At 36.8% G+C, this 24985-nt stretch overlaps 1 protein-coding gene across 1 annotated transcript in view; it reads right to left on the bottom strand.

Annotated features, from left to right (window-relative positions):
- Positions 1 to 24985, bottom strand: part of KPNA1 (karyopherin subunit alpha 1) — a 73378-nt gene that overhangs the window by 25619 nt on the left and 22774 nt on the right. The window contains exons 2-5 of the mRNA XM_004278563.4: positions 21502 to 21635; positions 8316 to 8423; positions 5236 to 5335; positions 3070 to 3164 (exon numbers count right to left, since the gene is read on the bottom strand). Of these exons, the coding sequence (XP_004278611.1) occupies positions 3070 to 3164; positions 5236 to 5335; positions 8316 to 8423; positions 21502 to 21630 (432 nt within the window). The 5' untranslated portion in view covers positions 21631 to 21635. The remainder of the gene's footprint in view (positions 1 to 3069; positions 3165 to 5235; positions 5336 to 8315; positions 8424 to 21501; positions 21636 to 24985) is intronic.

Below are 24985 nucleotides of genomic sequence, written 5' to 3'. Positions count from 1 at the left end.
GAGAGGCTCACATCAGAAAAATAAATCCAGATATCAAACTCTGCAGAGAACAGTGCCTGAGTCATCTGAGCAACCTTTTAAGATAGGTAGAGGGATCAATGAAGATGGGGAAAAAACATAGGAAGATGAAGGCTTAACTGCAGTTTACCACATTAAGCTTTTAGTGTGGACAAGAAAGGTAGAAATGGGAAAACTAAACCAATTTAATTCAAATTTACAACTTTAAGAGGAGTATCTGTTTAATGACTGGAACTAGGAAGCAATTTACTTATTTCTAGCTATTTTTATAAGCTTCTATAAGAAGGTTTGGGAATACACCATCTCAGCACTGCAAAGGACAGTACAAAGATGTTGGACCTGGACTCAAAAAAAACAAACCAAGTGGGCCCAGGGAATACACCATAAGGCAGACCAATCTCATGTCAAGGCTCTCATGTATGGCTGAGGCCTACATGTCACTGTGTTTGAGAATGCTGTTAGTTAAACGGCAGAGTCGGCTTCCAAAGTCCTAGATTCCACCCATATTCATCTCATTTGAGGGCAAGTGAGTATCTAGGTAGCACTGCCAAAAGCAGGCATTTTTATCTCCCTGGTTTGCAGTATCCCACTGATAAGGAAAGCCAGAAAGAAAGTGAAGAAGCCCTTCACTAGGATTCACAGTTCTTTATGTATGGAATGAAGGGAATAAGTTTGTCCAGTGATTTATTATTGAGTTTAGCTATCATGACTACATATTATTACTCTCTTTCTAGAAGAGAAATGGCAAACACCCCATTCCAAAGACACACTATTCAAATTTCTAATAAGCAGGTAGGAATATCATGGATAACTCACATCCTAGCGCTCTCCAAGAAGACAGAGGAAGGAATACCCTCCAAGCTTCCCAGAGCACGTCTAATTATTTAACAATGAAGTCTCCTGGCTCTAAGGTCTCCATCAATATATTTGCTCCTCCTGCTTCTGGGGTAGTCAAGGGTACCCATTAGTCACACTGGAGAAAGAACACCATATTGTGCTTAAATGCACACAGAAGAAAAGCTGGGGATGATGATCTTTATATAATAAACAGGTTCATTATCTCTAGAGTCTTTGGATCGCTAAGGTGAAAATCACGAGGTGGTCACTTCCAGAGGAATCATTTCTCAATCTTTCAGCCTAATTATTAGTTAGGCTGCACAAGGGTGGAATCTGAGAATTCTGATAGAAGCAAATTAGAGATTCCTGAAGGCTTTCATCTTCAGATGTGTTAAGATACAAACTCTAGGATTACAAAATCAAAAATGATGTAGAATTTACAAGTGTTAGCCAGGAGAGGGCACTGCCTGAGAGAATATACTGTGCTCTTTAGGGAATACTGGAGAAGGTGGGGATGAGGAAAGACCAAATTCTCTGACATTTTTCTTTTTAGGACTAGAAAGTTATACCATCTTCCTTTAACACATTAAGGAACTGGACCTCTGCAACCACCTACTAAAAACTGCTAAGTCCAGACGTAAATTTAATATCTCTGAATTACTCTCATTGTCAGAGACAGGATAGAAACATACTTCCACATGAACAAAATGATAAATTTTCCCTACCTCCCTCTTCCTACAAAGCTTTTCAAATGATAAACTGCAGTAAGGCTCTTCATTTGGTCCCTCTGGTTCTCTTGACAGGTTGCTTAAGGGGCTCAGGCTCTGTTCTCTGCAGTCTTGGTTGTCTGGATTTCCTTTTTTTCTGAGAAAAGTCCTCTTTCTTTGCTCTCTAGGTGAACCTGATTATTTTCCAGGTGTCTGGTGATCCTGGCCTTAGATGGGGACCAGAATTACAATCCAGGAAGCAGCCAACAAAACAGAATCTTAATTCAAATGAACTTGGGGATTAGTAAATGTCAAACTGGAGAAGAAAAACTGATGGGACACTGAAGTACTCTACCTTTTCTGGACTTCCTGTTTTTCCTCTGGAAGGAACTCATCACCGCAACAAAGAGAGTAAAAGAGAGAGAAGGATGGGATGGGAGGAAAGGAGAGAAAATATCAAGACAAAGCATCAAGTCTTATGAATTATCAATAATGCTCTGGACAGTAAGGAACCTGGGGAGAGGAGCTGTTACTTATACTTATAAAGATGCCCCAGTCCTTATTACACCCTTAGAGTAAGGCAAAGGTAAACATGGCGGTGAAAGTTATCTTTATGATTAACTTGTTATTAGCAAATATTTACTCGGAAAAATAACCCCATTTTGTAATCTATGTAGGACCTAACCAATCTTTATAGTTACAGAATCTTTCTAAAGGGCCTGAGCCACTCAGATTAGATCCTACAAGTGAGAATTTAGGAATCACAGGTATTTGTTAAAGAATAACTCAGAAATTGATTCAGTTGGTTACTCCAAGGAAGTCTAGCTACTGAATTACTTAATTACTAGTTTACTTAAGATCCAACTTTATTCAGGAACAATATAGTATTTTTAAATTTCTAGATAACTCCCAAGATGAGAGTCAGTTGATAGTTGGTTCTTTTTGCTGTAAAAATTATCTAATCCAGAAGCTGTAGAATTTTCTCTTGGAACCCCTATACAACAGTACTAATACAGTAAACTAACATAGGAGAAAGCACACACATTCCCAACAAGGCTACATCCTTGTCAGCTCTTTTGGGGTGGGGCCGGGGGTGCAGGGGAAGGATTAATTAGTACCAGGTTTGGGGATCAGTGAGTCTCTGATCTAGCCCATGTTACACAGCCCTGAGAAACCCAACAAGTACAATCTAAAAATCCTTCAGAACCAAATTTTACATAGTCCACACTTAGGTCCTTATAATGGCTCCTCTACTGCAAACAATTCCCTACCAGGTAAGTATGATCCATAGTCATCATAAAATAAAAAGTAACAAGAATTTTAAAGAGTAAAACCAAGAGCCTGGATGTTAACAAAGCTATCAAAGCAGCTTGCAATGTGGTTGTCAGGAACATCAGTATCAAAAAACTAACCCTTCATATAGATTAAAATAAGTAACAAATCTGAATACAAAATGTAACTGTAAAGGGAATTAAGATATGAGGCAAGAAATGAAAATGGTCCGCACCTGCAATGTACAATTCTCTTTTCGTTTGAGGAACTCCACAAACCTGGCCACTACTCCTGGTGTGCTGATGACTTCATCAATAGGAGGATTAGGTTCTGTCTCCCCATAAAAATAAAAGGAAAGAAGAAAAATAATCCTTTGATTTCAAGGCAAGGACTTTATAAAGCTCAAACTTACTTCATAATATCCCTCCCTCCATTTTTAGCATCTCTTTCATATTGTAAATCCAAAACAGAAAAAAAAATGTAAAACTGAGTTCAGTCACTTTGAGACTAGGGTAGCTTAAAAGGTTTCATAATAAGGGAAGCCTTAACATGGAAATATGATGGGCAGAATTCTTAAAATTACTGCCTCTACTATTTTAGAAAACTTAGAAAGTATGGGGAAAAACATCAAAAGACAACCACTGTTATTATTTTGGTATACTTCCTTCTAACCCTTTTTCTGTGTATGGGTTTTAAGTCTCTCTTTTTTATTTAACATAAATTGTCCGAAGAAACTGGATTAGGAGATTCTGTGCTTGCAGGATCTAATTTTACTGCTGTAGTGATAAGCAGGAGTCAGCAGAAATTCACTAAGAATGACTTGCCAAATTAATCTTTTTCATTTATGACAATAGAGTATCTTATAAATAAAATCATTCAATAGAAACTTGTTGGACAAATAGATTAGAAATGTCCTAAACGATTAGCATTGTAATTTCAGCAAGACATTTGACAAAGTTTTTGATGACATTCATGTAGCTATGCAAGAAAAATGGCAGCTGGATTACAGTACTACTAGGGACTCTTAGCTAAGTCAATGGCCTGTACTGGGAAGGGATGACTAATGGTTCAATGTTAATTTGCAGCAAGCTCTAATGACATGTTCTTTGCCTGGTTCAACATTTTTATCAACCATTCGTATAAACACAACAAATAAATTTGATGATGACAATAAAAATGAAGTAGTTAACGTGCTAGATTACAGAAACAACATATAGAAAGAATAACAATAAGCCTAAAATGGCAATAAAACAACAGGGATAAAGCAAAATTCAGCTTTTAGATTTTTTTAAAGCAATTTTTAAAAATCCACATGACTTCACAGACGAAATCTCAAAACAGTTCATAAAGAAAAGTACTAGGGAGTATAGATCGCTGAAAATGCAATGAAACATTACTATGCCATGACTACCAAAATAAACCAAAATAAATGATGCTAGCCTGGAGTACATTATTGGAATGTATAGTTTCAGGACAATGAAGGCAATCTCCCACCACACCTTAGAGTAATAAGAATGCATCTGGAGTACTGTATTCTAATTATCACATTTTAAGAGGAATGGCTGGCAAACTAGAATACATGCAGGAAAGTAGCAGAGTGTTGAAAGAACTTGGAAAACCACATTATCTGAGAAACCCATCTCAGCATGCTGAAAAGAGATAAGACATTTTTAGAAGGGTGGGGACGGTAATATGATAAAGGCCTTCAGCTATTTTTAACAGGTTGTCATCCAAAAAGCAATTATTTTTTGCTCTGGTAGTAGGTTTTCTTTCCAGTTAACCTCAAGGGATATATTAATTTATCACTGATGACTCCAAACAACCATAACTTATTATGCGGGGGAGGGGGTGGTTAACTGTTTTAATGCTGATTTACTATCAACATTTTAATATGGCTCAGAGTTCCAGAGTTCTCACTTGCCCAGATAACAAGAAGTATCATATCCCATTCTACCCTAATTATATACACACGCACACCAAAAAGGTAGTTATCCTGTCCACCAATAAATCCATACTTAAATTTCAGCAATAAACTGCTAACATTAGAATCAACAATCACTACTCTTTCAAGTGATATTTTAAGTTTTTCTTAAAAAAGAGTGGAATTTCTCAATTTGAATTAACATGAAATACTGCTACTGTTCTTATCACTTTAAGATCTTTTATAAGATACCTCAGAAATGAAAATAATGCTGCCTTCTGGTCCTGGTAAGATCACACAAATAAAAAAGGAAATTCAAAAATTAGCCATGGCTCATAATATACCTATGTCTGTATGTGTCCTTTTATTCTGTTGATAGAGATACTCCAAAGCAAGTTATCTGTAGTGTGAAAAACAGATTATGGGAAAGTAATACTTTGTAAATAAATGAAAAATATACTTAACATATTCAGAACTCACCTTTTGAAAGCAGTTTTCTGAATTTCTGTGTTGCTGAAAGCTGTTGCTCTGGGCTATTGGAAAATATCATTTCAATCATGTCAGAAGTAATAACACCACCCTGGAATCACAAACAAAAAACAAATATAATAAAATTTTAACTTAAATTCAAAGGAAAACAAAGAGTACAAATTGCGGCCAAGTTACTGAGTTAATTATATTTATCTACAAGAGTTACACAACGGTAGGATAATCTTTGCATATATAAATGTATGAGATGATTAATAATGTGATGAAGCCAAAAATCTTTGTCTATCATTAAAAAGCTCACAACCGTGAGAAAGTAATGTTAGTAGTAAACACTAAGACAAGGTGTTTATTATTCTTCCTCTCCTGCTCATCACATGGCTGGCTGCTCCTTGTCATTCAGATTAAATGTTAAATTATAAAAGAAGGCTTTTCCTGACCTTCAAATCTAAAGCAGCTACTCTATCTCTGTGATCACATCACTCTTATTTTAATCCTATGCCCAGCCCTTTTCAGTTATCAGTTATTCTTCTTAATTATCTATTTATTGCTTAGGTTCCCCCAGTATACTGTAACCTCCATGAAAGCAAAACACCCTGTCTATCTTACCACTACATCCCTGATAGGTGGCATACTTTAGACGTTCAACAAATATTTACTGAATGAGTATAGAGTAGTCTTATATAAATCACAGATTCTAGCCACTGTCAAATTCAACAGCTGACTCTTAAATTTATTTAAAATTTCTATTTTCTTGCCTTATTAAAACTTTTCAGTTTCCCACTAGTTTCTTGCTTTACTAGCACTTTCCCATTTCCCACTACAAGCCATCCTCAGCATTAGTGGTTAAACTTTCTTCTCAGGATCATTTGTCACAATGAAATAAAGTTCTTATCATTTCATGAAGGGTAACAGTCAACAAGATAAACTGTGAAGAAAGCTGCACTGAGTTGTACATGCAAGGTGGTTGGTAAGCAATACCTAACACTTAAGAATAACCCATGGGGAGAATGAAGCATTCTGCTCTTACAAGTCAGAAAAGTAACTACTTTGAAACTTATAAGTCTGATTCCTGAATAAGCAAAAGTACCTGTATGATTTTGCTATATTTCCACATATATCTTTGTTTTCTTCTCTCTCTTATCCCCTTATCATATAACATAAGATGTATTGACTTTACATTCATAGTATTTAAATATTGTTAACTTCACATCAGAGTATTTAAGTTACAGGATATCCAAGAGAGAAGTAAATATCACCCAAGGACTTTTCCCCTTCTGGGGAAAAGGTTAGTGCATTTTCAGCTGCATGCAGGATAGCTGTATCATGTTACAAGGAGGTATGACCTTGTCATTGTCTTTATCTGAGACTCAGTATGGTTTAAGGAGTTGGGTATGGATGCCACAATGACAAGGAATACACTGGGACAGTTAATTTTATGTGTCAACTTGGTTAGGTTATGGTACCCAGTTGTTTGGACAAACACCAATCTAGATGTTACTGTGAAAGTACTTTTTAGGTGTGATTAACATTTAAATCAGTACACCCGAGTAAAGCACATTATCCTCCAAAATATGGGTAGGCTTCATTCAATCAGTTGAAGAGCAAAGACTGAAGTTTCTTGAAGAAGGAAATCAACCTCAAAACTACAATATCGGGACTTCCCTGGTGGTCCAATGGTTAAGAATCCACCTTCCAATGCAGGGAATGCAGATTCAATCCCTGGTCGGGGAACTAAGATCCCAAATGCTGCGGGGCAACTAAGCCTGCATGCCACAACGAGAGAAGCCCGCACACTACAGCGAAGAAGAACCTGCATGCCACAACAAAGACCCAGCGTGGCAAAAAAAAAAAACAAAAAACCTATAATATCAACTCTTACCTGAATTTCCAACCTCCTGGCTTACCCTACATATTTCAGACTTAACAGCTCCAACAATTGCATGAGCCAATTCCTTAAAATCAAACAACTGGTGGATCAATCTATCTCTCTCTTCCTCTCCCCCCACCCCCAAATTGGTTCTGTTTCCTCTGTAGAACCCTGAGTAATACAGTCCACAAAATACTTCATAATCATTTAACGTCCACTTAAAAAAAAAAAGAGAGAGAGAGAGAACTCTTCAACTTCCTGAAGAGCCTAGAAGAGTTCACAAAATAATAGTGTTGGCAATAACGTCTACATAGATTCCAAAGCAATCTAAACTGCTCTAATTCCAAAAGAAAGCTCGTCCATAAAAACTGGATATCTATGAAGTAAAAAAAGAGAAAAAAATCTATAAAATACTGTGAATATGCTACTATTTGCCAAAAAAAAGAGAGGGGTTTTTCTCAAAAGGAATAATAAGAATCTACTAACAGTGGTTGCCAGTGGGGAAAGAAACTGGGTGACTAAGGCAGCAGAAAAAGATTTTTCTTTTTTTGAAAACCATGTATATATATGATCTATTAAAACATATACAATTGATCAAAATAAACTGGAAATCTAGACAGGTGTGATCCATATAAATAAAGCATAATTTTTATCTGTTTATGCAACCTCAAGAAAGTTACAAAATGGGTTACAATAGAAAATTCTTGTGATGTGGAATCAGTTTTTAAAATCATATGAATATGTCCAATTTTGTACTTGGAATGAGTAACAAATTGGGATTTCCTTTAAAGTATTGCTTATTATCAACTTTTAAGGAATAATTTTATAATTATCCTTTTAAGTTTTAATAGCTGAATTGATCTCATAATTAGTTAATTCTGTTTAACTGCATGTTATTCAAAATATAATAAACATTTTATGAACCACGAGTTTACAGATATAGTTTCCTTTTAAAACTGAAATGCCAAGTACTTTTCGTAGCCATCTAACCTTTTTTTTTGTTTGGCTGCACCACAAAACTTGCAGGCTCTCAGTTCCCCAGCCAGGGATTGAACATGGGCCACTGCAGTGAAAGTCCAGAATCCTCATCACTAGGCCACCAGGGAACTCCCCTAACCTTTTTATTTTAAACTCCAAAAAAGATCTAACCTCATATCTTCATCAGAAAAAGAGTAAAAAGAGGTTCTTTCATTATCCCACTTACTGGTGCCATCTCCATGTTATTAATCTGAGCCTCATGGAAGCCTCCATCTGACATAACTTCTTCTTCTGTTTCTTCTTCTGCTGTAGCAACATTTCTTCGCTTGAATAACTGAAAAATAAAAGTCTGTTACTAAAATAATTCTAACACAAGGTAGTTCAACATCCAAACACTAGGCACCCCACTTTTAAAAAGGCAATAAGGATGGAGCTTTTTGAAAATCATTTTTAAAATTCTAACATTTGTGCCACCTTCAACCTTTCCTGATGAGGAACTATTTCAGAATTCTCCAGTCTTATAATCTAATGCAATTAAGTATCACAACATACTATCACCAACCCTTGATGAGGTAAAACTTACTAAGAGAGGCCTGACACTACATGACATATAAAAAAAACACATAAGGTTGAAAAAGGAGCTGAGGCATGCTTGGTCATTTCCCTCTTCACTATTGAAGTAGGTGATAGGATAGTCTTACCAATACATCAGGGGAAATGGGATAAAAATGTTGTTAGAATGACTTAATACCTCCCTCATAACCCTAAAGGACAGTGGATCAAGGCTTCCTGACCTTCCCAACCTGTCCACAACCAATGATGACAAATGACCTCTGCTTGAACACTACTTTTAAAGCACCCATTAATTTGTGCAGGCAAAGGAGAATAGTTCTCGCTAATGGCAACTCACTAAGATGCCTTCCGTTACATCCTAGGCAGTACACTTATTCATTAAGCCATGACAGAGTAATAATAACTTATCCTCTCACCCTATATGACTAAAAAAAGCAGACGAAATCCCTAAAATCATAGGTTTCAGACATCGGACAACAGACAACAGAGGCAGTGATCCTTCAGAAGAAAAGAAACAAGGTTAGTCCTACAATTGCCTGGATGGAGTTTCCAGCCTGCAGCACAGGTAGGGTGAACCTAAACAGGGTCTAGAAGCCCCCTCAAGTGAGGAGACAGCATTCAGAACTGATGAGGCCAAGACACCTAGAATCTACAAGGCAGAGTACTGAAGATAAGCGATCAACACAGAACTCCAAAAATCTGTGAAAGGTTCCCCTTAAGTCTTTACTGGCTTAGTACTAACAGGCGCAGGTGTGTGATGAAAAGGTCCAAAGCTGGAAAAGAAACTGCCTTCAAGGAGCATGCAGAACAATTCTGAAGGTCACACAGGTCAAGCAATCATTCATGTTTCACCTAGCTGTTAATTGAAAAGACCTCCCAATATATGGGGCACTAAGGAGAATACTCAGAAGGGTATTGACTCAGTAGTGAGATAAATTAGTCCCAGATTAAATCCTGTTCTGGTCCAGCCCAATGAAACATAAAAGCAAACTGGTTTCAAGTAACTTAACTACATCCAATGATAAATTCAGAATTACACATATTAAAAGAATACAAAAAACTCCAACAAAGGAGGTAAAATTTACAATGCTCGGCATTCAATCAATAACTAATAAGCATGCAAAAGAAATAAAAAAAGACCACCCACGAGGAAAAGAAAAAGCAATCATATCAATCAAAATCACCTATAAACGGAACATGGAAGAACTGGACAAGGAATTAAAATAGCTGTTATAAATATATTTCATGTATTCAAAAGTAGAAGAAAGTATAACCATGAGAAGGAGATAGGAATACATGAAAAAAAAAGGCAAATCAAACACCTAGATATAAAAAGTACAATTTTTCAAATGAAAAGTATGCTGGAGGTGATTAACGTCAGATTAGATATTGTAGAAGAAAAGATTAGTGAATTTAAGGCCATCACAAAATAAAAGGGATGGAAAAAAGGCTGAGAAAATATGTACAAAACATAAGTCAGCTGTGGGACATCAAGTGGCCTACTACACACATGCATTGGAGCCCCAAGGATGGGGGTAGGGAAATGTATTTGGAAAATTAATGGTCAAAACTTTTCCAAATCTGTGAAAAATACAAACCACAAATCCAAAATCTCAAAGAACTCCAGGAAGAAATATGAAGAAAACATGATAGGACATTATATCAATGTTTAAAATCAGGAATAAAAAGATAAAATAAAAGATAAAGCAGCCAAAGGAAAAAAGACATCTTACATGCATGCAGGGAAACCAAAGGTAAGACTGACAGCAGACTTGCTGCTGGAAACAATGCAAACCAGAGAGTGTGGATCAAACACAGTTAAAGTATCACAAGTGACCGCTGGGATAGCCACTATAGAAGTTCCTCAAAAAACGAAAAAAGAATGAAATTCTGCCATTTGCAACAACATGGATGGACCTAGAGAGTACTATGCTCAGTGAAATAAGTCAGACAGAAAAAGACAACAACAGATACTCTGTGTTATCACTTACATGTGAAATCTAAAACATAAAACAAACAATTGTAGATAACAAAGGAGAAACAGACTCACAGATATAGAGAACAAACTAGTGTTTATCAATAGGCAGATGGAAGGGGAGAGGGATGAGATAGGGGTATGGGATTAAGAGACACAAACTATCAATAGTATGTATAAAATAAATAAGCAACAAGGATATATTGTACAGTACAGGGAAACATAGCCATCATTTTATAATAACTTTAAATGGAGTATAATCTATAAAAATATTGAATCACTATGTTGTACACCTGAAACTAATATAATACTGTAAATCAACCATAGTACTATTATAAAAAAAAAGAAATCCAAAAAAAAAGGGGAGGGGCTTCCCTGGTGGCGCAGTGGTTGAGAGTCCGCCTGCCGATGCAGGGGACACGGGTTCGTGCCCCGGTCCGGGAAGATCCCACATGCCACAGAGTGGCTGGGCCCGTGAGCCATGGCCGCTGAGCCTGTGCATCCGGAGCCTGTGCTACGCAACGGGAGAGGCCACAACAGTGAGAGGCCTGCGTACCGCAAAAAAAAAAGGGGGGGAGAGAAACTGTTAAAAATGGAAGTAAAATACTTTTTTCAGCAATGCAAAAGAATTCATCACCAACAGACCAGCTCTGTGAGGAAATGTTAAAGGATGTTCTTCAGACATAAGGAAAATGATACCAGATGAAATACAGATCTAAAAAAAGAATGACAAACACCCAGGAATTCCCTGGCAATCCAGCGGTTGGGACTCTGTGTTTTCACTGCTGAGGGCATGGGTTCAATCCCTGGTCGGGGAACTAAGATCCCAAAAGCCGCAAGGCACAGCCTAAAAAATAAAGTTTAAAAGAAAGAAAAAAAGAAAAGAAATGACAAACACCAGAAATCGTTAAAAGGTAGTGAAATTGGACTTCCCTGGTGGCACAGTGGTTAAGAATCCACCCGTCAACGCAGGGGACACGGGTTCGAGCCCTGGTCCGGGAAGATCCCACATGTCGTAGAGCAACTAAGCCCATGCGCCACAACTACTGAGCCTGCGCTCTAGAGTCCATGAGCCACAACTACTGAGCCTGCATGCCACAACTACTGAAGTCTGTGCGCCTAGAGCCTGTGCTCCTCAACAAGAGAAGCCACTGCAGTGAGAAGCCCACACATGGCAATGAAGAGCAGTCCCCGCTCACCGCAACTAGAGAAAGCCCGCGTGCAGCAACAAAAACCTAATGCTGCCAAAAATAAATAAATAAATAAATTCTATAAAACATTCAAAATAAAGATTAAAAAAGAAGAAGCCAGACAAACAAGAATGCACATTGTATAATTTCATTTATGCAAACTAACGAGTGGTGACAGAAACAGATCAGAAGTGGCTTGGAGATAGGATGAGAGGGGTAGAGAAAAGGTACCATAAAGGTGTACCAGAAAAGTCTGGGGAGATAAACATATTCACTATCTTAATTATGGTGATAGTTTCACAGATATATATATATACACATGTTCAAACTCATCAAATTGTGCACTTTATTGTATGTCAACTACATTGACATATATCAATGCCATATTGACACTGTCAATAACATATGACATATTGTATACCACAAAGATTTTTTTTTTAGTTAGAAAAGAGTAATAGCTGAAATACATTTAAATACTTCTATTATGTTAAACACTATGAGTTTCTAATAATTTTTTAAATTATTTATTTATTTTTAGGTGCGCCAAGGGCATGTCACGCAGGATCTTAGTTCCCTGACCAGGGATTGAACCCATGTCCCCTACAGTGGAAGCATGGCGTCTTAATCACTGGACCACCAGGGAAGTCCCCTGATAATGTCTTAATACACACTCACCCTTTACTGCTCCCCTTGGAGGATGCTAAGGAACCAACTCATTATTTTGAAAACAAAGGGAGAGAATCAAGTATTTCTCTTTCCTATATGATTAGTAATTCAGGAAAACAAAAAACTTGTTGAGGAAAAGCTCCTCTTTAGAGTGACCTGCTAGTTAATAAAAGCAGAAGGAATGATAAAATGATCACTGCAACTCCTGGTAAAGTAATGGATCTAGGCAATGACCATCAAAGGTTACTAAGCTTGAGGTGAAAAACTGATGGGTGTTGACTAGAGGCTTGATATTAAGGAACTGTTAACTTTTTAAGGTATGATAACACAGGCATGACTTGGAGATATCGCAGGTTGAGTTCCAGACCACCACAATGAAGTGAGTCACACGAATTTTTTGGTTTCCCAGTGCATGTAAAAGTTATGTTTACACTATACTGCAGTATATTATAGGAAGTGCCCAAAAACATTATGCCTAAAAAATACAATGTATATCTTAATGTAAAAATACTTTATTGCTGGGGCTTCCCTGGCGGTCCAGTGGTTAAGACTCTGTGCTTCCAATGCACGGGGCACGGGTTCGGTCCCTGGTCAGGGGAACTAAAAGATCCTGCGTGCTGCGCAGTGCGGCCGAAATAAAACAAAACAAAACAAAACTTTATTGCAAAAAAATGTTAACCATCACTTGAGCCTTCAGCGAGTCATAATCTTTTTCCAATATCAAAAAAAAGTAACATCACTGATTACAGATCACCATAACAAATACAATTATAATGAAAAACTTTGAAACGTGAGAACTACCAAAACGTGACATAGAGGTATGAACTGAGCGACTGCTATTAGAAAAATGATGCCAACACACTTGATGCAGGGCTGCCACAAACTTTCAATTTATTAAACACATACACACACACAATATCTGTGAAGCATGATAAAGCAAAGTGCAATAAAACAAGGTATGCCTGTACTACTCTGGTAAGCCTTTATCTTTCAGAGATACATACTGAAGTATTTATAAATGAAATAATTTGATGTCTGGGATTTACTTCAAAGTAATTCAGGGCATTATTTAACTTCTGTCTAAAGCAGCGGTCCCCAACCTTTTTGGCACCAGGGACCGAAGACAATTTTTCCACGGACTGGGGCGGGGGGGACAATGGTTCAGGTGGTAATGCAAGCAACGGGGAGCGGTAGGGAGTGGCAGATGAAGCTTCGCTCGCTCGCTCACTCGCCCACCACTCACCTCCTGTGTGGCCTGGTTCCTAACAGGCCACGGACCGGTATCAGTCTGCAGCCCAGGGGTTGGGGACCCCTGGTCTAAAGGACACCCTCCAACATTGCTTGTAGTACAGATTTGGTGGTGATGAATTTTTTCAGTTTTTGTATGCCTGAACACAGCTTTGTTTCACCATAGTTTTTGAAAAATATTTTTGCCAGCTACAGAATTTAAAGTTGACAGTTTCTTTCTTTGAGTAATTTAAAGATGTTTTTCTGCTGTCTTCTGGCTTGCATTATACACTATTAATGAGAAATCTGATGTCAACTTTATCTTTGTTCTTCTTTATATAACACGACTGTTTTCTCTGGATGTTCTTAAGACTTTCTCTTTATGACTGGTTATAAGTAGTTTGGCTATACCATGCCATAGTGTAGTTTTCTTCATGTCTTTCGTGGCTGGAATTCACTGAGTTTCTTGGATCAGTGGGTTTATAGTTTTCAATAATTATGAAAAGTTTTTAGCCATTATTTCTTCAAACATTTTTTTCTCTTCCACCCTCTCTCCTCTCCTTCAGGGACCCAAACCATGTATTAGGTTTCTTATAAGTTGTCCCATCACTCACTGATGTCTGCTCTTCCGTGTGTATGCGCGCATGTGCATGCGTGCACACGCGTGTATTCTTCTACCTCTCTTTTTCATTTTGGATAGTTTCTAGTCTTATCCCTTGAAGTTCATTAATCTTCTCTTCTGCAATTTCCAGTTTACCACTGATCCTATCTGTGTATTTTTGTTCTGACATCGTAGTTTTTCTCTAGAAGTTCAATTTGAGTCATTTTTCTATCTTCTATGCCTCTACTTAATGTTTTGAACATAGTACAGTTACCTGACTGTTCTCCTGATTAATGATCATGTTCTCCTACTTCTTTGTACACCTGGTAATCTTTGTTTGGATGCCAGACATTGTCAATTTGACTTAGTTGGGTACTGGATATTTTTGTATTCCTATAAATTTTCTTGGGCGTTGTTCTGATATGTAGCTAAGTAATATGGAAACAGTGTGATCTTCTTGGATCTTGCTTTTATGATTTGCTAGGTAGGTCTGAAGCAGTACTAAGTCTATGGCTAATTAATCTCCACTACTGAGGCAAGACTCTCTTGAATACCTAATGCCCCAAGTATTATTCCAGTCTGGCACTATTCTTAGCCCTATACAAGTGCCAGGCACTGTTCCCTCTAATCCATTTGGGTATTTCTCCAGCCTTGGGTAGTTTCCTCAAACATATGTGATCAGTACATGCTGAATATTCAAGGAAATCCTTTGAAGATCTCCAGTTCTTCATGTATAAAGGTCTGTCCTTTCTGGTATTCCATCCTATGAACTCCATTTGTTTTGGTGTCCCAGGACTCAGCTCTGTCTCAACTCAGGCAATCTATGGGCTCTGCCTTAGTTCCCCTTCCCTGTGTTGAAACTTGGAAACTCTCAGGCAGCAAGCTGAGGCAAGTTGTAGAGCTCACCTCATTTGTTTCCCATCTCTAGAGATTACTGTCATTGAATGCTTGATGTCTGTTTTCCTGTTTTGTTTTGCTTTTAATTGAGGTATAGCTGATTCACAATACTGTATTATTTTCAGGTGTATAGCAAAGTGATTTAAAGACAGATCATTTTCCATTATAGGTTATTACAAGATACTGAATGTTGTTCCTTGTGTTATACAGTAAATTCTTGTTGCTTATCTATTTTATGTATAGTAGTTTGTGAAACCGATACTTCTAATTTATCCCTCCCCTACCTCCCTTTCCCCTTTGGTGACCGTAAGTTTGTTTTCTATGTCTGAGTCTATTTCTCTTTTGTATATAGATTCATTTGGATTATATTTTAGATTTCACATAAGTGATATCATATATTTGTCTTTTTTTTCTGTCTGATTTACTCCACTTAACTATGATTTTCTACAGGTCCATCCATGTTCCCGCAAATGGCAGTATTTCATTCTTTTTATGGCTGAGTAATATTCTATTGTGCGCGCACGCACGCGCGTGTGTGTGTGCATGCGTATGTGACCATCTGTATGTCTTCTTCAGAAAAATGTCTATTTAAGTCTTCTGCCCATTTTTTGATTGGGGTTTTTTTGGGGTTTTTTTGATGTTGAGCTGTATGAGCTGTTTATATATTTTGGAAATTAAGCCCTTGTTGGTCACATCGTTTGCAAATATTTTCTCCCATTATGTAGGCTGTCTTTTTTTTGTTGTTTATGGTTTCCTTTGCCATGCAAAAGCTTGTAAGTTTGATTAGGTCCCATTTATTTCTGCTTTCCTTTCTTTTGCTTTGGGAGACTGACCTAAGAAAACATTGGTATGATTTATATCAGAGAATGTTTTGTCTATGTTCTCTTCTAGGAGTTTTATGGTATCATGTCTTATATGTAAGTCTTTAAGCCATTGTGAGTTTACTTTTGTATATGGTGTGAGGGACTGTTCTAACTTCACTGGTTTATCAATACATGAGGCTGTCCAGCTTTCCCAACACCACTTGTTGAACAGAATTTCTTTTCTCCATTGTATATTCTTGCCTCCTTTGTCAAAGATTAATTTACCGTAGGTGTGTTGGTTTACTTCTGGGCTCTCTATTCTCTATTTATCCATGCCCATTTTTGTGCCAATACCACACTGCTTTGATTAGCTTTGTAGTACTGTGTAAAGTCTGGGAGGGTTATGCCTCCAGCTTTGTTTTTTTTCCTCAGGATTGCTTTGGCAATTCTGGGTCTTTTATGGTTCCATATAAATTTTAAGATTTCTAGTTCTGTGAAAAATGTCATGGGTAATTTGATATGGATCTCATTAAATCTGTAGATTGCTTTGGGTAGTATGGCCATTTTAACTATACTAATTCTTCCAATCCAAGAGCATGGGATATCTTCCCATTTCATTGAATCGTCTTCAATTTCCTTCGTCAATGTTTTATAGTTCTCAAGGTATACGTCTTTCACCTCCTTGGTCAGGTTTATTCCTAGGTTTTGTTTTTTTTTTTTTTGGACACTATTTTAAAAGAGATTTTTTTTTACTCTCTCTTTCTGATATTGCGTTGTTAGTGCAATGAAATGCCACCAGATTTCTGTATATTAATCCTGTATTCTGCTACCTTGCTGAATTCATTTATTCTAAAAGTTTTTGTGTGGAGTTTTTAGGGTTTTCTATATAGAGTATATCATATATCATCTGCATATAATGACAGTTTTACCTCTTCCCGTCCAATCTGGATACCTTTTATTTCTTTTTCTTGTCTGACTGATGTGGCTAGGACTATATATAATGAATCCCTAGTGATATTACCAATTCAAATTTATATAACTTCTTTGATTTTACATTTCCGTATTTTAAGCTAAAAAAATCCAGGTTCCTAGTATTAAATACATAAATACTTATTTGCTCTGTTTATATATAAGAATATATAGTTTCAGAATAAATATCAATCCTATATGATTACAAAAAGCACTTAAAGATTTGTTTATACTTTTTTGTCCTTATGATATATCCCAATATAGATAATTAATCATATTGCCATATTTTAAAGTTTATTAAATAACTCCTTTCTATGTAGTTTAACCACAACAAGCATGATACACAGTAAGCGTCCTTTAATTACTTTTATTTTTAAGGATAGCCTCCCTCATGTTGATTTAGTTTTGTTCTACAATTACTTAAAACATTTACATGACTCAAAAATCAAACCTAATCACTAAAATTACATCTACTGGTAATGCAAAATTTATATTCACAGGCAGGGTCCTTAATATGGTATGATGGAATTTAAAATCAAAAACACAATACTATTTACATCACAAGGATGACAAGAAAAGAAGTTAAGAAATTACCTAAGACTACAGCTATGCAACAAGCCCACAGGATAAACAATACCGACTGGAGCAAAAGGACAACAAATATAAGATGAAGGCCTCTAGAGTAAAGAAATAGAACTGAAATTATCTGAGAAGTTTAACCAAGTAGAAAATCAGACAAAAATAATTTAAAAGAACTGTAGGAAAGAGAAGACAGCCAGGAATTAGAAGAAAGCCAAGCAGTTAAAAAATGAGACAATTAACCCCAGGAAAAAACAAAGTATTAAGAAAGGAAATGTAGGGCTTCCCTGGTGGCGCAGTGGTTGAGAGTCCGCCTGCCGATGCAGGGGACACGGGTTCGTGCCCCAGTCCGGGAAGATCCCACATGCCACAGAGTGGCTGGGCCCGTGAGCCATGGCCGCTGAGCCTGCGCGTCCGGAGCCTGTGCTCCACAATGGGAGAGACCACAACAGTGAGAGGCCCGCGTACCACAAAAAAAAAAAAAAAAGAAAGAAAGGAAATGTAACCACAGTATACTATTCAGCTCAGCAGTGAATTCTTACATATTGTAATATAACTCTACACTAGGAAGATACACAGGTAAGGGAAAGAGTGGTTTAAGAGCTTAAATCCTCACCTACTATAACAGAACATCAATAGATAATACTTTAAATTGATAAAGACATATAGTAACATACACATATTACTCAGAAATGTAGCAGTATAAACCACGTTGAATAGCTGAGAGGTTGAAAGTGGTTTACTTGGGAATGAGACCAAGAACACTGCTGGTTTGGTTTCAAGTATTTTAGGACTATTTAATTTTTTCAACTATGTACACGTATTATTCAGAGAAAAATAGGTTGGTTTGTTTTCATCTGCTTCTTTGACCAGTTTTATTAAGAAATAATTGACATACATCACTATGTAAGTTCAAGGTATACAGCATGATGGTGTGATTTACGTATATTATGAAGTGACTACCACAACAGGTTCAGCTAACATTTATCTTCTCATATAGATACAATAGAAAGAAAGAAAAAAAATTATTCATCTTTCCTATATATCATACACCAGTGTTAGCTACAGTCATGTTGTACATTACCTCCCTCATACTTATTTATCTTATAACTGGAAGTTTGTACCTTTGGACCACCTTCCTCCAATTCTCCCTCCCCCAATCATCCACCTCTGATAACAAGTCTGATCTCTTTTTCTATGAGTTTGGGTATTATTGTTTTTTGTTTTTAGATTCCACATATAAGCATGTGTCTTTCCCTGTCTGGCTTATCTCACTCCACATAATGCCTTCAAAGTCCATCCCTGTTGTCTCAAAAAAATAGGTTTTAAAAAAGACAAAAATGGCCAAAATAATCATGATTTGTATACCATGTACAGACTACATGTTGACTGAAATTGTAAACAAGTTATTCAGTGGGAAAAGTTGGCTGTCCACAAGTTTTATCAACTTGCTTACTTCACAAAATATTTCTTGTAACTAAAAACATCAATCAAGCCTCCATTCTTTATCACTATGGTTTTTACAAACTTCTTAGCATCATTATGTTACCTGCACACATTGAGTTAGCAAGAGTCTGCTTAATTCAAAATATTTTAATAGTAAATGCAAATTTCATCTTTTTATACATAAAAAATTATAAAACGCTCAATCAGAATGACATCAACTAGTAAAATTTTTGCCAAAAAATAAATTTTAGTTTGGTCTGCTGGTGTCAAATAAATAAAGGTCATTTATACAGTGCTGCCTAAATAACAAATATTAAGTGCTAGTCTGCTGAAAGGAAAGCTCTAAAAGATGCAGTTATCTTTTGTGTACTTGGCAGCATCAATTCCTGTACTACCCTCGAATCTAGCTGCACAGCTGGCCTAAGCCTGTGACTTCTCCAGATAGATGACTAAGCAACTGTGGAAAGGTAAACAGTACCTAAATGAATCTGTATATTACTGATGTTTACTATTTTACAAATTAGGTGTGAAACAAGTACTGCTGTGATATTAAGAAGCCTGATTTGCTTTACAGTTCTCCTTACATAACATGGCACATATGAAACAACAAAATTAAGATTTTATATAGAGCAATATTCCAGAAACTTATCACAGAAACCTATTAAAGCCCTAGCAGTTTCAGACTCATACAATGAAGATGACAGTACTTCAATTACAAATGTTTTTAGTCAGGTAAGTGGGGCCATACTTGCGACCTGACAGAGCATCTGCCTTCAGGCAACTGAATAAGAAAAACTTACTTTTTGTTTATATAAATTTTACAATGAAGTCTAATAACATGAATTCCCTGTCACCAAGAAGAAACAGTATAAAATAAACACTGTTAATGGCAGACTGTCATTACTACCTCTTCAAATGCCTTTATGCCAAATATAATGTATAAGCTAGTGGTTCTATTCAGACCTATACTTGTGCTTGTGTGTGTACATACATGTATTCACATTTACATGTAAATATAAAATAATGCTGTTGTAATACCTGAAATTTACCCCCAAAATAGAAGCTAAATAAAAGCTCATGCAAAGAAAAGGTTCCACTTCGAATAAGACACAGAGATGAATAAAGATGCAACAAGAAACCAAGAGAAACTCATCCTTTTATGAATAACTGATTGCTTTCAAAGACAGTAAAGCAGAATGTTAAGAACTCATAACTTAATTTGCTGCATTTAATATAAACTCTATTACAATATTACAAACTCATTGCCCTCCTGCCAATAGTAATAATGATAAAGTGATTCAAACATCTACAGCCCAAACAAATAAAACACTGAGGTTGTAATGCACTCCTGGACTTCAAATAATTGGATTATCTAGTGCAGTGTTACCCAAAAGAACAGTGTATGTTGAATAACTCACGTTTACAACTGTAAACTATTTATAACAAATTGCCTTATTTCTCAGGTATGAAGGATTCTGACTCATTCACTTGCCTTTTATGGAGCTTTCATAGTGTGGGGGTCAAATGGTCCTTCCAAGCTCAAGCCTTAGCAAAAAAAGTCACCTAAGTGTTCTGCCTTTAAATTTTCTTGCCAAAAGGGATGGACCATTTGTCCTAAGCGTTTTAAGAGAAAGGTAAAGAGAAGTTGAGTCTCAGACTCCCCTGTAGACATTCTCAGGTTAAAAATGATCAAAAATCCTTGTCCTAAATGTCCTTATGAATAATACAGAATTCAGGGGTGAAAAGACTTATTCCTTGAAATTTTGTTCAAAATACTACCTAATAAAGAAACATAAAGATAGAAAGACACAAAGCAAGTACAGCAAACTGTTGATAATTACTGAACCCAAAGGGTGGGTTTAGGAGGTTCATTATCCATTCTTTATTTTTGTACATGTTTATAAACTTTCAGATTAAAACTCACAATGAAAAGCAATGTTCTGTTGGTCACCTGAGAATTCATTAATAAACACATAAAATCTTAAAGAAGTTGGAGCTCTAGAAAAATAAAACAAATAGGCCAAAATATTATTTTTTTTAAATTTTTTTGCGGTACACGGGCCTCTCACTGTTGTGGCCTCTCCTGTTGCGGAGCACAGGTTCCGGATGCGCAGGCTCAGTGGCCATGGCTCACGGGCCCAGCCGCTCCACGGCATGTGGGATCTTCCCAGACCAGGGCACGAAACCGTGTCCCCTGCATAGGCAGGCGGACTCTCAACCACTGCGCCACCAGGGAAGCCCCAAAATATTAAATAGTAGTTGGGAACATGAGAACCTGAGAGATTTCTTCATTCCTGTATTCTGTTTTTCATTACCTCCACTCCCCTACCCCTAAAACATGTTGATTTTATAGTTGGGAGGGGGATATACACCACACAAACATATATATTAAACATTGTTAAAATTAAAATACAGGACAGTGCTGTCAGGATTAAAAAGAAATATTAAGTTCTTTAAGAGAAATTAATTAAGGGTAAAGGACTTACCTGCTCTTCTCTTTTCTGCTTACGTAACTGCAGTCCTTCTTCCTCTCTCCTTCTGCGCATCTCATCAGGATTCAGGGACTTATTTTTGTAACTTTTCAGGCGAAAGTTCTCTCTTCCTGGGGTAGTCATGACTTCTACAAAAATAAGAGGGAGGGAGGGAACAGATGAGCTCAGCTGAATATAAAGAGCTCTGTTACTTCAATAGCTCAATCTTTTAAACATATACATGCTCAGACCCACTCCACAGGAATGTCAAATGGTTACTTTAACAGCTTTATTAAAGTGTACAATTCAGTGTCTTTTAGTATATTCACAATTATGTGCAAATCAACACCACTGTAAATTTTTAAACATTTTCACCACCTCAAAAAAGCTATCGCTCCTATTCGGGATATTTCATGTGAATAGAATACGTGTGATCTTCTGTGCCTGGCTTCTTCAACTAAGCACAGTATTTTCAAAGTTCATCCATGTTGCAGCATATATTAGTACTTTACTCCTTTTTTTGGCTGAATAATATCATCCCATTGTATGGAGATACTCCATTATATTTATCCACTCATCAAATGATGGACATTTGGGTTCTTTCCACTTTTGGGCTATTATGACTAGTGCTTCCATAAACACTTGTTGACAAGTTTTTACGCAGACTTATGTTTTCATTTCTCTTGGGTATATGCCTATACACTCTGTTTAATCATTTCAGGAGCTGCCAGACTATTTTTCCAAAGTGGCTGCACCATGTTACATTCCTATCAGCAGTATACAGTGTTGCCAATTTTTCCATATCCTCACCAACACCTGCTATCACAACTTTTTTTTAAACTGAAATACAGCTGATTTACAATATTGTATTAGTTTCAGGTGTAGAGCAAAGTATCACAATCTTTTGATTCTAGTCATTCTAGTGGGATAGATGTCTTTTAACATATTTATTTACCAACTACATATCCTCCATAAAAAATGTCTATTCAGATTCTTTGCCCATTTTAAAATTGTGTTGTCTTTTTACCATTGAGCTGTTAAGAGTTCTTTAGACAGAAGTCCCTGTCAGATACATGATTTGTTAATATTTTCTTCCATTTTATAGGTTGTCTTTTCACTTTCTTAATGATCAAATCTACTGTTAAAACCCTCTCATGAATTTTGAAGCACCAAAAGTTTTTAATTTTGATGGAATTCAAATTAATCAATTTCTTTTTCTGTTGCTCAATGCTTTTAGTGCCATACTTAGGGATTCTTAACCCTCAGTTTCCTTCTAAGAGTTCAAGAGTTTCATCTCTTACATCTAGGTTTGTCATCCATTTTGGGTTGATTTTTCTATGTGGTTCGAGGTAAAGGTCCAACTTCATTATTTTGCATGTGGCTACCAGTTGTTCCAGCACTACTGAAAAAACTATTCTTTCTCTATTGTACAGTCTTGACACTCTTGTTGAAAATTAGTCAATCACATATTTATAGTTTTATTTCTCAACTTTCGATTATATTCCCTTGATCCATATGTGTATCCTTGTGCCAATTCCACACAATCGTATCTTTTTTGTAGTAAGTTTTAAAATCAGGAAGTATGAGTCCTATTTTATTCTTTTTCAAGATTGTTTTGACTCACCGTGATACACTGCTATTCCATGTGAATTTTAGAATCAGTTTGTCAATTCCTACAAAGAAGTCAGCTGGGATTCCAATATGAACTGCACTGAATCTGTAGATCAATTTGGGGAGTATTGCCACCTTAAATGTTAAATCTTCCAACCCATGAACGCAATTTTTTTTTTTACTTAGATCTTTAATTTCTTTCGACAATGTTTTGTAGTTTGCAGAGTGTTCCACACTTCTTTCGTTAAATTTACTCCTAAGTTTTTTTTGTTTTTTTTTGCGGTATGCGGGCCTCTCACTGTTGTGGCCTCTCCCGTTGCGGAGAACAGGCTCCGGACGCGCAGGCTCAGCGGCCATGGCTCACGGGCCCAGGTATGTGGGATCTTTCCGGACCAGGGCACGAACCCATGTCCCCTGCATCGGCAGGCGGACTCTCAACCACTGCGCCACCAGAGAAGCCCCTAAGTATTTTTTAATGCTATTGTAAATGGAATTATTTTCTTAATTTCACTTTTGGATTGTTCATGACAAATCCATATAAATACAATCAATTTTTATAATTGATTTTTGTATCCTGCAACCTTGCTGAACTGAACTTGTTTATTAATGCTATTTTATTAGTGCATTCTTTAGGATTTTCTACATACAAGATCACGTCATCTGCCAGAGATAGTTTTTGTTTGTTTGTTTTTTTAAGAAGATGTTGGGGGTAGGAGTTTAGTAATTTATTTATTTATTTATTTTTGCTGTGCTGGGTCTTAGTTTCTGTGCGAGGGCTTTCTCTAGTTGCGGCAAGTGGGGACCACTCTTCATCGTGGTGCGCAGGCCTCTCACTATTGTGGCCTCTCCCGTTGCAGAGCACAGGCTCCAGACGCGCAGGCTCAGTAGTTGTGGCTCACGGGCCTAGCCGCTCCACGGCATATGGGATCCTCCCAGACCAGGGCTCGAACCCATGTCCCCTGCATTAGCAGGCAGACTCCCAACCACTGTGCCACCAGGGAAGCCCTGCCAGAGATAGTTTTGCTTCTTTCAAAACTAGTAACCTTTTTTGTTTTAAAGTCTAATTTTTCTGATATTAGTATAGCCACTCCAGCTTCCTTGTGGTTGCTACTTGTTTATCTTTTCCCATCCTTATACTTTCAGTGTATTTGTATCTTTAAACTTAAAGTATGTCTCAGGGAATTCCCTGGCAGTCCAGTGGTTAGGACTCTGCGCTTCCACTGCTGGGGGCACGGGTTCAATCTCCGGTCAGGGAACTAAGATCCCACATTGTGACGCAGCCAACCATAAATAAATAAATAAAGTATGTCTCTTATAGAGAGCATATAGTTGGATTCAGCCTCACAATTTCTGCCTTTTTAATTAGACTGTTTAATCAATTCATATTTAGTGTTATTACTGGTATAGCTGGAGTGATGACTGCTTTTCCATTTTTCATTTTCTGTCTCATGTCTTTCATTCCTTTATTACTCTTTTACTGCTTTCTTTGCATTGATTTTCTAATGAAGCACTTAAATTTCTTTAGTGATTTTTTTCACCGTATTTTTTTAGTTTTTTTCCCCCCAGTAGTTGCTCAAGGGCTTACCATACACTTTCACTTAGAATCAGCTTCAGACTTACACTAGCTTAATTCCAATGAGATATAGAAATGTTACGCTATATAATTCTATTTCCTTCCCCCCATTTTATTATACTGTTGTTATACATGTTAATGTTACAAATCCAACAACACAGTTATAATTATTACTTTATCATCTACACAGTTACTTCCTTAGCTTAAGATAGTTTTGCTCCCACTCACCTCCTGAGCTGTTATTAGCAGATACATTTCAAATACATTACATTTCTATAGGCCCAAGAATTCATTACGGCAAGTCCCCTACACACA

The sequence above is a fragment of the Orcinus orca genome, chromosome 5, assembly GCF_937001465.1.
Source record: "Orcinus orca chromosome 5, mOrcOrc1.1, whole genome shotgun sequence".
In the NCBI taxonomy this organism is placed as follows: Eukaryota; Metazoa; Chordata; class Mammalia; order Artiodactyla; family Delphinidae; genus Orcinus; species Orcinus orca.
The sequence above is the reverse complement of the archived record's forward strand: the minus strand, read 5'-3'. Positions and strand labels throughout refer to the sequence as shown.